The sequence below is a fragment of the Onychomys torridus genome, chromosome 7 (assembly GCF_903995425.1).
Source record: "Onychomys torridus chromosome 7, mOncTor1.1, whole genome shotgun sequence".
In the NCBI taxonomy this organism is placed as follows: Eukaryota; Metazoa; Chordata; class Mammalia; order Rodentia; family Cricetidae; genus Onychomys; species Onychomys torridus.
Window position 1 is genome coordinate 42,438,696 of NC_050449.1, and position 12,355 is coordinate 42,451,050.

At 41.8% G+C, this 12,355-nt stretch overlaps 1 protein-coding gene across 3 annotated transcripts in view; it reads right to left on the minus strand.

The window, feature by feature from the left end:
* The window catches only part of Htr3b (5-hydroxytryptamine receptor 3B), a 49,477-nt gene that overhangs the window by 10,150 nt on the left and 26,972 nt on the right, over positions 1-12,355 (minus strand). For 2 of the 3 annotated variants that reach the window (XM_036191659.1, XM_036191661.1), the window contains 4 exons: positions 2,652-2,696; positions 2,264-2,373; positions 1,450-1,640; positions 657-814 (listed from right to left, as the gene is read on the minus strand). In XM_036191659.1, the coding sequence (XP_036047552.1) occupies positions 657-814; positions 1,450-1,640; positions 2,264-2,373; positions 2,652-2,696 (504 nt within the window). The remainder of the gene's footprint in view (positions 1-656; positions 815-1,449; positions 1,641-2,263; positions 2,374-2,651; positions 2,697-12,355) is intronic. The other variant, XM_036191660.1, reaches the window with a different exon arrangement.

Sequence of the window (12,355 nt, forward strand, 5' to 3'; positions counted from 1 at the left end):
GCCCAGACAGGCCTCAAAGTCAATCCTAATCCTCTGGCCTCCATCTTCCTAGTGCTGGTATGACAGATGTGAGCCGCCATGCTCGGTATATGTGTGCCAGGGATCCATGTAAGTTACCAACTCAGATACATCCCCAGTCCTACTCGTTTCTGTGGGTCATGCAGATGACTATCGGCTCATCCCTTCAGCTATTCGAGTTAGTGATATAATCATTTTATGCATCTGCATCTGAAATTAATTGATAATTTTCTCAATTAAAAATGGGACAATTATGCTGATGAGACAATTTTTTTGTTTTGTTTCCAATTCGTTGTAATGCTGATGGTGTGTACATCGCTTTGGGCTTTATTCTCAGTGGCAATTAGAAGTGATAATGTTTGTGCAAGCCAAAAGGTTTGAAGACTTCTGCTGTGAGGTGAGCCAGATCTCTGGAGTTCTGCACACCACTCTCTCTGATTGCCTTGTAAATTACGGTGGTAGCTTGGTAGCTTAGGATCTCTGCTCCCAAATGCTGCAGCACAGGGGAAAGGGCAGAGCCATCTCAACACACTGTTCTCAGGTGACAATGAGAATATGCAATAGAGCAGATTCCACGGCTCAATAGAGAAGGCTACAGGCTGCAGAGCTGTGGGTAACAGGTAGGAAGGAGAACCTACGTTAAACCGAATCTGAGCGAAGTTTCCAACGCTGCTCCGCAGGATGTGGTATGTGGAGGACACTGAAAGAAGTTGCCACTCACTGTCATTCAGAAACACCCTTTTGTCGTTCTCGATGTCTTCTCTATTCCTCAGGAAGCCCAGGTCTATGTCTTCCACTAAAAAATAACAGTAACAATGTACTTCTAGGGGGAGAGCAGGAGCCAGCATCCCCTACCCCCCACCCCCTCCCCGCTTTCCCAAGCCCAAGTTTGAGCCCTTCCTTTTATCCTGCCTCACACACACACAGTGTTACCAGTATTTGACTTAGAGAGTAGAGGTGGGGGGCAAAAATATTTCTAATCTTTTATTAGACTATAAATTTAGAATTGGAGCCTGCTCTCCACAGTGTATGAAAAGTGTCCTGTAGCTTTTAGAACCTTCTCAGTGGTGATAGAATCCTGATATCATAATAACAAATTAACAGCTCTGGTGGGTTATAGCATTGTACCTTGTCTGAATTCTAGAAACACCCACTACAACAAGACATTTTTTTTTGAGGCAGAGTCTCATGTGTTCCAGGTAAACTAAAGCTCGCTCTATAGCCAAGAATGATCTTGAATTTCTGATCCTCCTGCCTCCACCTCCAAAGTGCTGGAATTTCAAGCATGTGCTGCCACATCCATCCAAAGTTTAGATTTTTAAACAATCATGTGTAAGAGTAAAATAGATCTGAAGTTAATATCATTTCACCTATGTATGCCCACACAGCATAGGTATCCACAGCAGACTGTGTCTCTTGTGGTTCATTTACCTGTATGCAGCATGCTGTTGAAGGTGAGACTACAATTCTGGATATCGAAGGGAAAAGCATATGTCTGCAAACTGCATGCAGAGACCACCTGGATGGGCTTGTGGTTACTAATGGTTCCAGAGGAGTTCACATATACATAGGGAAGGTCAGGAGATCTTTCAAGGTCCACACTATATGAGACACAAGAGAACCTGTTACAGAGAGGACCTTAGTTATTCCCAAACACACACAGAACTGACTACGAGGTGGTAGTGGTCATGAGGCTCAAAGCTAAACTTAGGGAAAAAAGGACAGAGTATTTCCCACAAGATGATTCTCCCTGACACACACTCTCAGAAATGACAAGTCTCATCAATTAACTCACCTGCTACAGCTACAACATAAACAGTAACTCCAAGCATTATTAATCAAATATGTATCTTTTCCTAAAGTATGTTATTTTAAATTATATGTATATAGGGATAGTGTGCTCATGTGAGTGCAGGTGCCCACAGAGGCTAGAAAAGGGCATCAGATCCACAGGAGCTGAGTTACAGGAGGTTATGAGCTACCCAATGTAGGTACTGGGAACTGAACCCCTGGCCCTCTGGAAAAGCAGTACAGACTCTTAACTACTAAGCCGTCTCTCCAGCCTTCAAATCTGTATTTTAAATGGTGTCAACTCATGACAATCCCATCCTGAACATTCCCAGTAGTATGACCCCAGTAACCAGAGAAAACGAAAAGTACAACAACAATGACTGGAATTAAATGGTGTTTGGCCTGAACAGGTGAACAATCCAAAGGTCACAGAAATATACTCCAGAACACTTACAACTCATTGATGATGATATCAGGGGCCCAGATGGCACTGAGAGGGAGAGAGATTTCTTGAATCTCATCGAACAGGCTGGAGTTCCAGGACAAAAACTCATCATTCCAAACCTGTTAGGAGTAGTCAAGTGGGAAACAACAACATGAGAAAGCTTAAGTGCACTGATGTAACTGAGTACTGATCCAATTCATCAGCCCCGTGATGTACGCTATTAGGGGGAAGGAAATCCTGTCTATGATTACATCCTTGCATGGATTCTAATAAACTAGGCCTCTTCTGAGATAAAGGACTATGCCTAAAGGCAGTACCTCCACCTTAGAACATCCACGTTTTGCGGTAGATCCCCATCAGGAACCCAGCATGCAGAAAGGGAAGGAGAATCAGTTACCTCTTGGTACCATATACTTGTCTTTAATTTTTGATTCTGTACGTCCTGCAGAGAAAGAAAAAAAAAAAAAAAAGAACATCCACACAGAATCTGAGCACATGAGTGAGCAAAGGCAAGCTCAAGAGCATCCCCACGAAATCTCAGCACGTCAATTATCAGAGGCAAGCGCAACCCTCTGACAATTTAAGAGGGAGGAAAATCAAATGCAACCAACCAATGCTGATTTTAAAAACATTGCCTAGCTTCCTTGATACCGAGTATTCTCAGTTCCCGCTTATCATGCACACCTGTGGCTTTGAATGTTGCTCTATTATCCAGGACAAAATAGCACTCTAAATGCGCTTAACATTTTGAGTGATTTTTCTAATCTCTTTTCCTGCTCTAATTAGTTACTCTGTCATTAATCAAACTAAAAAAAAAAAAAAAGATATGTAAGTCTTAGCCAATATTGAGCTGAAAAGATGAGACCAAACTTCTACTTCTAATCAAGATATTATTCATAATCTTTCAATGAAATCTATCTACACTGACACATGCAGTCATTTCTGTTAAGTTACTTTGTGTTTAAATTTATCTGCTTATGAAACAGACTGATGAGCTCAATATAGGTGAGGTGTACTTCCTTGGCAACAGATGTGATTTTCCATGTCTGCAATGACTCGGTAAATATTTTTAATTAAAGAAAGTATTTTATGTGTATATGACTTACACTTTCATAAATATCTGTGCACCATGTTCATGCCTGGTGCCCATGAAAGCCAGAAAAGGACATTGGACTCCCTGAAATTGGAGCTACAGACAACTGTGACTTATCCATGTGGGTGATGGGAATGGAACCCAGATCTTCTGGAAGAGCAGCCAGTGTTCTTAACCACTGAGTCACCTCCCAAGCCCTGGGTGATTTTATTGTTAAGGCTCCTCCCCAAACAGCAGATGTTGTGGAATATTAGTTGAAAATGTGTTACATTTGTTTATGCTGTGGAACATTTGTTTAATGATAAAAAGATGTATTGCATTCTTTTATGTCATATTTGTTTAATTCTGTGAAGCTGTGTTACTTTGCCTGTCTAAAACACCTGATTGGTCTGATAAAGAGCTGAATGGCCAATAACTAGGTAGAGAGAAATAGGTAGGACTGGATGCAGAGAGAATAAATAGGAGGAGAAATCTGGAAAGAGGGTTTGGTTCAAGAAACAAGGAAAGGAGGAGAGGAGAATTCCAGGGGCCAGCCACCCAGCTACACAGCAAGCCACGGAGTAAGAAGTAAAGAAAGGTGTATAGACTAGAGATAGAAAAATAAAAGTCTAGAGGTAAAAGATAGATGGGATAATTTAAGTTAAGAGAAGCTGGTTAAAAATAAGTCAAGCTAAGGCTGGGGCATTCATAAGAAAGAATAAGACTCCGTGTGATTATTTGGGAGCTGGGTGGTGGACCTCTCAAAGAGTAAAGAGTAAAAATAACCAACAACAAACAGAAGCAGTAACAATGAAACCCTCTTTACCAACATTTTTCGTATCTAACCTAGTAGAGGACATTCCAAAAATAAGATGTTCTTGAGGATTAAAAGAGAAAGATTGTTTCACCCATATAGTAACCACTTTTAACTATAAAAATGAATCACAAGCCTGAATGTTGGAGCTAAGACTAAAAACCTCAGACTCTTAGGGCTTTGGATTAAGCGATGTTTTCTTAGATATGAGAGCAGAAGCAACAAATGAAAAAGGTGGGATTTTTATCAAAATTAAAAACTTGTATGTGGGATAGAGAGATGGCTCAGCAGTTAAGAGCACTTGCTGCTCTTGCAGAGGACCTGAGTTTGGTTCCCATATCCACATCTGGCAGCTCCCAACTGCCTGTGACTAGTTTCTAGAGCTCTGATGGCCTTTTCTGGCCTGCATAAACACCTACACACATAAAGACATGCAGGCACACACACATACGTAAACACACATATAAATATTCTAGGACTGGAGAAATGAGTCAACAGTTAAGGGAGCTTGTTGCTCTTCAAAGGACCCAGTTCCAGATTCTAACACCCACTTCTGGATTCTGAGGGCACTGTGTGCATATGTGCAGGCAAATACTCATACACTTTCAATCAGATTAAAAATTTTAAAAATTTGGCCAGGTGGTGGTGGCTCACGCCTGTAATCCCAGCACTCGGGAGGCAGAGGCAGGTGGATCTCTGTGAGTTCGAGGCCAGCCTGGTCTACAGAGCTAGTCCAGGACAGCCTCCAAAGCTACAGAGAAACCCTGTCTCAAAAAAACAAAAACAAATAAATAAACAAATAAATAAATAAAAATTTATAAAGGTAAACAAAGTTGACAAAATGAGGCATTATAACATTTAAATATCACTATCATCATCATTATTATTGTGTGTGTTGTGTGGGCATGTATATGCCATGGCACATGTGCTGAAGTCAGAGAACAATTTTCCGTCGTCAGCTCTTGTCTTCCACTGTGAGTTCTGGGGGTGGAGCAGGTGCTCTGACCCGCTGAGTCATCTCACCAGCCCCAAGATGTTAAACACATACCAAGGAAACACAAACACTCCTAAGAGACTCTATGAACAACTGCATCCCAAAGTATAGGAACACCTAGGGCAGGTGGGTGATTTGCCAAACAAAGTATCAAAGTTGAACCACAAACTCACCAAAACCTAATTAGAGTAGAGCTTGGTGATCCACTCCTTGTGGTACCATCACTTGCCAGGCAGAGATAGGAGGACCCACCCAGTATTCAAAGTCATCCTCAGCTGTGTAAGCAGCTTAAGGCTGGCCTAAAGTATGTGAGACCAAACCCAAGCTTTAAACCTAATCCGGGAGCTGGAGAAATGGCTTAGTGGTCGAAAGCACTCTTGCAGAAGACCTGAATTCAGTTCCTAATGCCCCGTCTCCCTAGTGCTGGGATTACAGGCATGCATCACCATGCCCAGTTTATGCCAGGGTGAGAAAAAGAACCCCAGGTTTCTTGCACACTAAGCAAGCACTCCTCAGCTGAGCCACCTCCCAAGCCCTAAAGGAAACACAATAAAATTTTGGGCTCTAAGTTTCCCCTTAGACAGTCAAGGAAGTGGGTTATTACCGAATATGCATTTCTAGGTACAGCAGGAAAGAAGAAAATGAGCAGACAAGGAGCCCTGTTTCCGGCTCTGCAAAGGCTGCTTTGAACTTACTGATTCTACAGATTTTTATGGACTTTAAATAGATACTTGAGCGAGGCAGGTTTTTAAAGTGGTGTGCGAAGTGAAAAGATTGAATTCACAAATATTTCCCCAAGGAACAGCTTGTAGAAGGACCAGTGGGGACCCCCAGCCAAGATTGGCTCAGCGGGGGTTCTGGAAGTTTGGTTTTTTGTTTTTGTTTTTGTTTCTAAGTCGTCTATTGAGAACACAAGATTAGATAATACCACTCACTTCACTTCTTTGGGAAACATATGAGCCGAGTGATTATGGAATAGGTCATGCCTTACTCACCCAAGTAATGCTAGGCTTAGTTACAATCAATGAGGATGCCCTACAAATACTATTTTTAAAACATCCAAAACGCAGTTTATACTAAGGGAAACATAGCCATTAACTATGCTCACAGGAATACCTTTTTTTATTTTAAAATTACATTTATGTTTCTGTGTCTATGTACACCCACACATGTGCCAGAGTGTGAGTGTGGAGGTCAGAGGGCAACCTTAGGACTGGGTTTTCTCCTTCTTCTTTGTAGATTCTGAGGATGGAACTCAGTTCCTCAGGCTTGGGGGCAAGCTCCTTTACCTGCTGAGGATCTCATAGGAATACGATCTTCATTTCAACAACTCCCTTGTTCTTCCTGACTTCTCTGTCACTGTCTTGGCACCCTATAAACGTCTCTCCTTGACCGGGTAGCTGGGAAGAGGGTCTCTCTGTTTTGATGCCTCCTCCTTTTGCCATCGTTTGAGCCAGCTGACCATGACTGCCAGCCATATCGATACTTTCTCTCATTTCTCTCTTCCTGCTCATTGCTTTGTTGTTTTACACCTAGAAATGATGCCTGCACAATTTTTTTTGTCCTAGAATTTTATAGGGGTGGCTAGGAAGATTCATCATTCAGTCCTAAAGAATGCAATGTCAAAAAGTAGTTTGAGGCTAAAACTAACAATCTTTTTTTTTTTTTTTTTTTTTTTTTGTCAAAGAAACAAGTTTCCCAATGCCAGCTGGTGAGTGTAATTGGTTCTCTGGTGGCATTATTCACAGCTTTTCCCTCTGCGTGCCTCTCTCTCTCTCTCTTTTTTTTTTAATCTTTCGATACCTTCCATCTTGCTTGTTAAAAGCAAAGGATATTTCCGAGAATTGGAATTCATTAGTCTTCCTAACAGAGGGAGTCTATTTAGATCTAAATTGGTGGTTAGCAAATATACAGATAATTCCCTCACATTCTTATTTATCTTTCCTAGTTCCAGAGACTATGGAAACAGATGCCTGAACGTCTGGCTGGGAGGCTCCAGTCAATGGACTGGAATACAAAGGTATCCAGGATTCAGAATTGACAAAACTCAATAGAAACAAATTGAAACTCTTCACTGTTGAGTAGATTATCTCTATAATCAGATTTCCCTAAGGTACTCATAATCCTCAGAAATTCGAAGACAAGACTGTAGGCTTTTCCATAAACAAAACAGGAGGCAAAACATGAGGAGGGAGCCGAGGTGCTGTGATGGGAGCCAGGCTGGGAGCTCTTCATTCAAACACAAGTTGCTAGCAGTACAGCTGCTGGCAGAGGCATCCAACAAGTTCGCTATTCACAGTGGGAGCATCCTAGTCTGGACAGAATCTGAGTGATTTTTATCAGATCCTTCAGAACTGTTCCTAGGGCTGCAACTCACTTCGTCTGGCTCATCTAAATATAATAGTGAGGTTTGTAAAGTGCCTCCGGAGTAACCTAGTCATCAGTAGAGATAAACTTAGAATTAGTGTTTTTTTTGTTTTTTTTTTGTTTTTTTTTTAACTCACAAGCTATTTTACAGTATTGATCTAGCATCTTGGAAGTAAAATATATTGCAATGCATGTGGTGGGAAATAAGAATACAAGAAACTTATAACAAATTGGAGAATGTGTAGATGTAGTGACCCGTGCTATAACCCTAGAACTCAAAGGGTGGGTGTTGGAACAGTTCAGTTCATGAAAGTGCTTGTCTGATTGTCATATAATTTCTGTCAACTTGACACAAATCTGGACATGAGAAGTGGGGAGTCTCAGCTGAGGAAATGCCTCCATCAGATTGGTCTGTGGACATATCTAGCGGGAGTGTTTTCTTAATTGCTACTGATGAAGGAGGGTCCAGCCCACTTTGGGTGGTACCATCCCTGTACAGGTGGGCCTGGGTTGTGTAAGAAAGATAACTGAGCTAGGCTTGATGGAGCGTGCCTTTAAACTCAGCACTGGGAGTCAGAACCTGTTCTGCATAGTGAGTTCCACAGCTAGGGCTGTGCAGGGAGATCTTGTCTCAAAAAAGAAGGAGAAGGAGAAGGAAGAGGAGGAGGAGGAGAGGAAGAAAGAAAGAAAGAAAGAAAGAAAGAAAGAGAGAGAAGAGAGAGAGAGAGAGAGAAGGAAAGGAAGGAAGGAAGGAGAAGGAAAGGAAAGGAAAGGAAAGGAAAGGAAAACTGAGCAAGCCAGGCAAAGCAATCTAGTACAGTAAGCCTCGGCTCCTGCCTCCAGGCTCCTGCCTCCATGTTCCTGCCTCCATGTTCCTGCCTTGGCTTCCCTTCTTGTTGGGCTATAACCTATAAGCCGAACAGACTCTTTCCTCCCCAAGTTGTCTTTGGTCAATGTTTTATCACAGCACCAAAAAGGACGCTTGTGAACATAAAGATCTGAGTTCGATCCCCCAGAACCTATGTTGGAAAAAAAAAAATGCTGGCTGGAGAGTTGGCTCAGCAGTTAAGAGCACTGGCTGCTCTTCCAGAGAACCCAGGTTCAATTCCCAGCACCCACATGACAGCTCACAACTGTCTGTGACTCCAGTTCCAGGGCATCTGACACCTTTACACCAATGCACATAAAATAGCTGGGGATTTAGATCAGTGGTAGAGCACTTGCCTAGCAAGGGCAAGGCCCTGGGTTCAGTCCTCAGCTCTGATAAGTAAATAAATAAATAAATAAATAAATAAATAAATAAATAAATAAAATTTTAAAGATGCTGGAAGCAATGGCTCACACTTATAGTCCAAGAGCTATGGAGGCAGAGGCAGGTGGATTCCTAAGGCTCATTGGTGAGCCAACCTAGCCTACTTGACGAGTTCCAGATCAGTGAGAGACTCTGCTTTAAAAAGAAAACAGATAAAGGGACAGCATCTAAGGAATGATAGATAGCTGGGCACCCGTGAGATGATGCCTGCCAAAAAGCTGGGACCCACATAACAGAAGGAGAGAACTGACTCACATTGCACATTGTGGCTCAAACACACACACACACACACACACACACACACACACACACACACACACACAGAATGAATAAATAAAAATATAATTTTTACATAAGGAATGGCAGTGAGGTTGCTTCCACAGGCATCCACAGCACCCACACACAGATTTGCATGCATGAACATGCTTGAACATATACATGCAAAAGAAAATTTACTCTAATTATGAGATACACGTAACCTAGCCTAGTAACAAACAAGTATATGTTACAACATGGGGTGGGGGAACCCGTATCTTCAGTGTTTTCCTTACCTACAATAATGATAGGATTTTGCTAGCTTTTACCAAGGCAGGAAGAGTTAGACTTTAAAAGTTCAACTTAACATGCTTGTTCCAAGGGAAAATACTAATATAAAGACTTTATTTCTCTTCTGTATTTATCTCCAAGTAAGTCTCTGAAGCCAAAGCTGAGCAGTTCTACTTTATCTTAATCAATTAAAAAAAAATCAGAAGAAGAAGGCTAAGGAAGCAGCTGAGAGCAGTCCTAACCCCTTCTCAGGGCTCATTATCCCCTGCTCTGGGGGTCCATATCATAGCATAGCTCTTGTTGTGTGCCATTTATTTATTTGTTTGTTTGTTTGTTTGTGTCTGTTGAGACAGGCTTTCTTGCCATCTCTCAGGTTGGCTTCACACTCACAACAATCCTCCTGCTTCAGCCTCCTGAGTGCTGAGATCATGGGTATACACCACCCTGGCACTCATATTGTGTGTCTTTCTTAGGATCATGTTTAACACTGGGCTTTAGGAAGCAGGGTGGTTGCAATAACCCACCGATGACTACAGAGTGAGGAACTGAATCTCTTCTAGCCAGGAAGCGTCAGCCACAAGAAATTAAGTCTCCAAAATTCTAGTTCAATATCCAATTAAAAAGAGACTTTTAAAAAGAGACCTTAAGGGGTTATCTATTAGAAGTACATGACACTAGGCATTTTGTGTGAGGCTAACTCCTGGCATAAAATTAAACAGTCCCATCTAAGATCATAGGCTGGCACTTCTGCTAGCTTATGGGAAAGTCAAATTGAGAAAAATGAAATTTGAGGGCTGGAGGGATGGCTCAGGGGGTTAGTGCAGGTGCTGCTCTTCCAGAGGACTTGGGTTCGATTTCCCTCACCTACATGATGGTTCATAAGTGTCTATAACTCTAGTTCCAGGGGATCGGATGCCCTCTTCTGGCCTCCACAGGCACAAGACATGCAGGTGTTGTACAGATACACACAAAGATAAATCACATATAAAATGAAAATAAATAAATCTTTTTTTAAAAAAAGGAATAGTGAAATGTGTTGTTGAAAAGAGGAATTGTGGGAGTACTATTGATTGATTGATTGATTGATTAATAGAATCGTGTGTATCTTGGACTGGCACTAAACTTGCCATGTAGCTGAGACTGGCCCTGAACTTCTGATGCTCTTGGTTCTGGCTCCAGAGTGTTGGGGTTACAGAATGCACCACCATGCCTATATTCCCAGCACTTGGGAAGCTGATGCAGGAGGATTACCACCAGTTCCAGGCTATTCTGGGCTATATAATGAATTCCATACAGTCCTGGGCTTCATAGCAAAATATTGGTCTCAAAAAACAAACACACACAGAAATAGGAGAGTCTGTGATTTAATGTGTATCATTGCTAAGATCACAATAGAAAAATGGGCGGGGATATGATCAGAGTCCCAGCACTGAATTAAAAAAAAAAAAAAAATTAGGATGGTGCATGCCTGGAATCCCAGCACTTGGGAGATAGAGGCAGAAGAGTCATGAGTTAAAGGACATCCTCAGCTACATAGTGAGTTCAAAGCCAGCCTGGGCCACCTGAGACTCTGTCTCAAATAACTAAAACAAAGTATTAAAATGCTTAAAATATTTTGATTTTTGAATATTTATTAAAAATGAATAAGTTACCTGGGGTAGGGAAGGATATACACAATATAAGAACAAAACCAGAATTCTAGAAACAAACAGCCGCATAGTATTGGCAAATGAACCAGATAACTTCAATTCAAATAGGTTTTCAGACTAGTTAGAACAAAAACAAGAGCAATGACCTAGACTACTACAGAACAACAGAAGGGAATGGACTGTCATTACACACAGTAGGTAAGCCTCCGTGAAGGGGCAGTTCATCTGTGGCTGCCACATCTGCTGTCTCTTCATAGTGGACTAAAAATTTTGTTTGAGAGAGAGAGACTTACCTTTAAAAAAGAAAAAAAAAAGTGAAATAAAACCCGTGTAGTCAGTTGTGGTGGTTTATGCCTGTAATCTCAGTACCTGGGAGGCTGAGACAGGAGGATGTGGTAAGAACTGGATCCCAGCTTGGGCTCCATATTGAGACCCTGTCTCTAAAACAAACAAAAACAAACAAAAAACCAAATCAGACAGACAAAAAGTATCAAAGGTCAAGGGCCATGTCTATGTGGTTCCATGTTTATGATCTTCTTGAAGTATAAAGGTTGAGTAGGGTTGGCGACACAGTTGAGTTACAGATGAGTAAGGATCTGACTTGGGATCTTAGAACCCACGCAAAGCTAAATACATTAGCAAGAACTGTAACCCCAGTTTTCCTGTGGTGAGATGGAGCCAGAGAGAGGGGAATCCCCAGAAGCCCAAGGGCCAGTCTGCATATGCAGAAATGAACAAGAGAGAGACCCCGTCTCAAACATGGTGGAAGGTAAGGACCAATACCCAAGGTTGTCCTCTAACCTCTATACTTGTGCTGTAGCATGTATGCATTTATTAACACACACACACACAGACACACACACACACACACACACACACACACACACACACACACACACACACACACACACACACACATGGTAGCATTTGTAGGATTTACTGGGAAAAGAGTAGGGATACCGGAAACAACACCAGAGAGTCCTGGGATGATGGTACACTGGTACAGCTTTGTTATGGTGGTGTCTACACAAAGAGGGCAGCTGAGATTTAGGTATCCAGTGTGCTCCAAAGGACAGTGTGTGTGCTGGCTAGTGTTATGCCAACTTGGAACAAGCTAGAGTCATCTGGGAAGAAGGAATCTTAACTGAGAATATGCCTCCATAGTATCGGCCTGTAGGCAAATTTGTAGGATTTTTTTTTTTAATTGATGATTGATGTAGGAGGGCTCAGCCCACTGTGAGTGGTGCCAACCCTAGATAGGTGGTCCTGAATGTTTAAGAAAGCAGACTGAATATTGGGCATTAACAGCTTAGATGCAAGATTGTAAAACATTGGTAGTGAACTTCT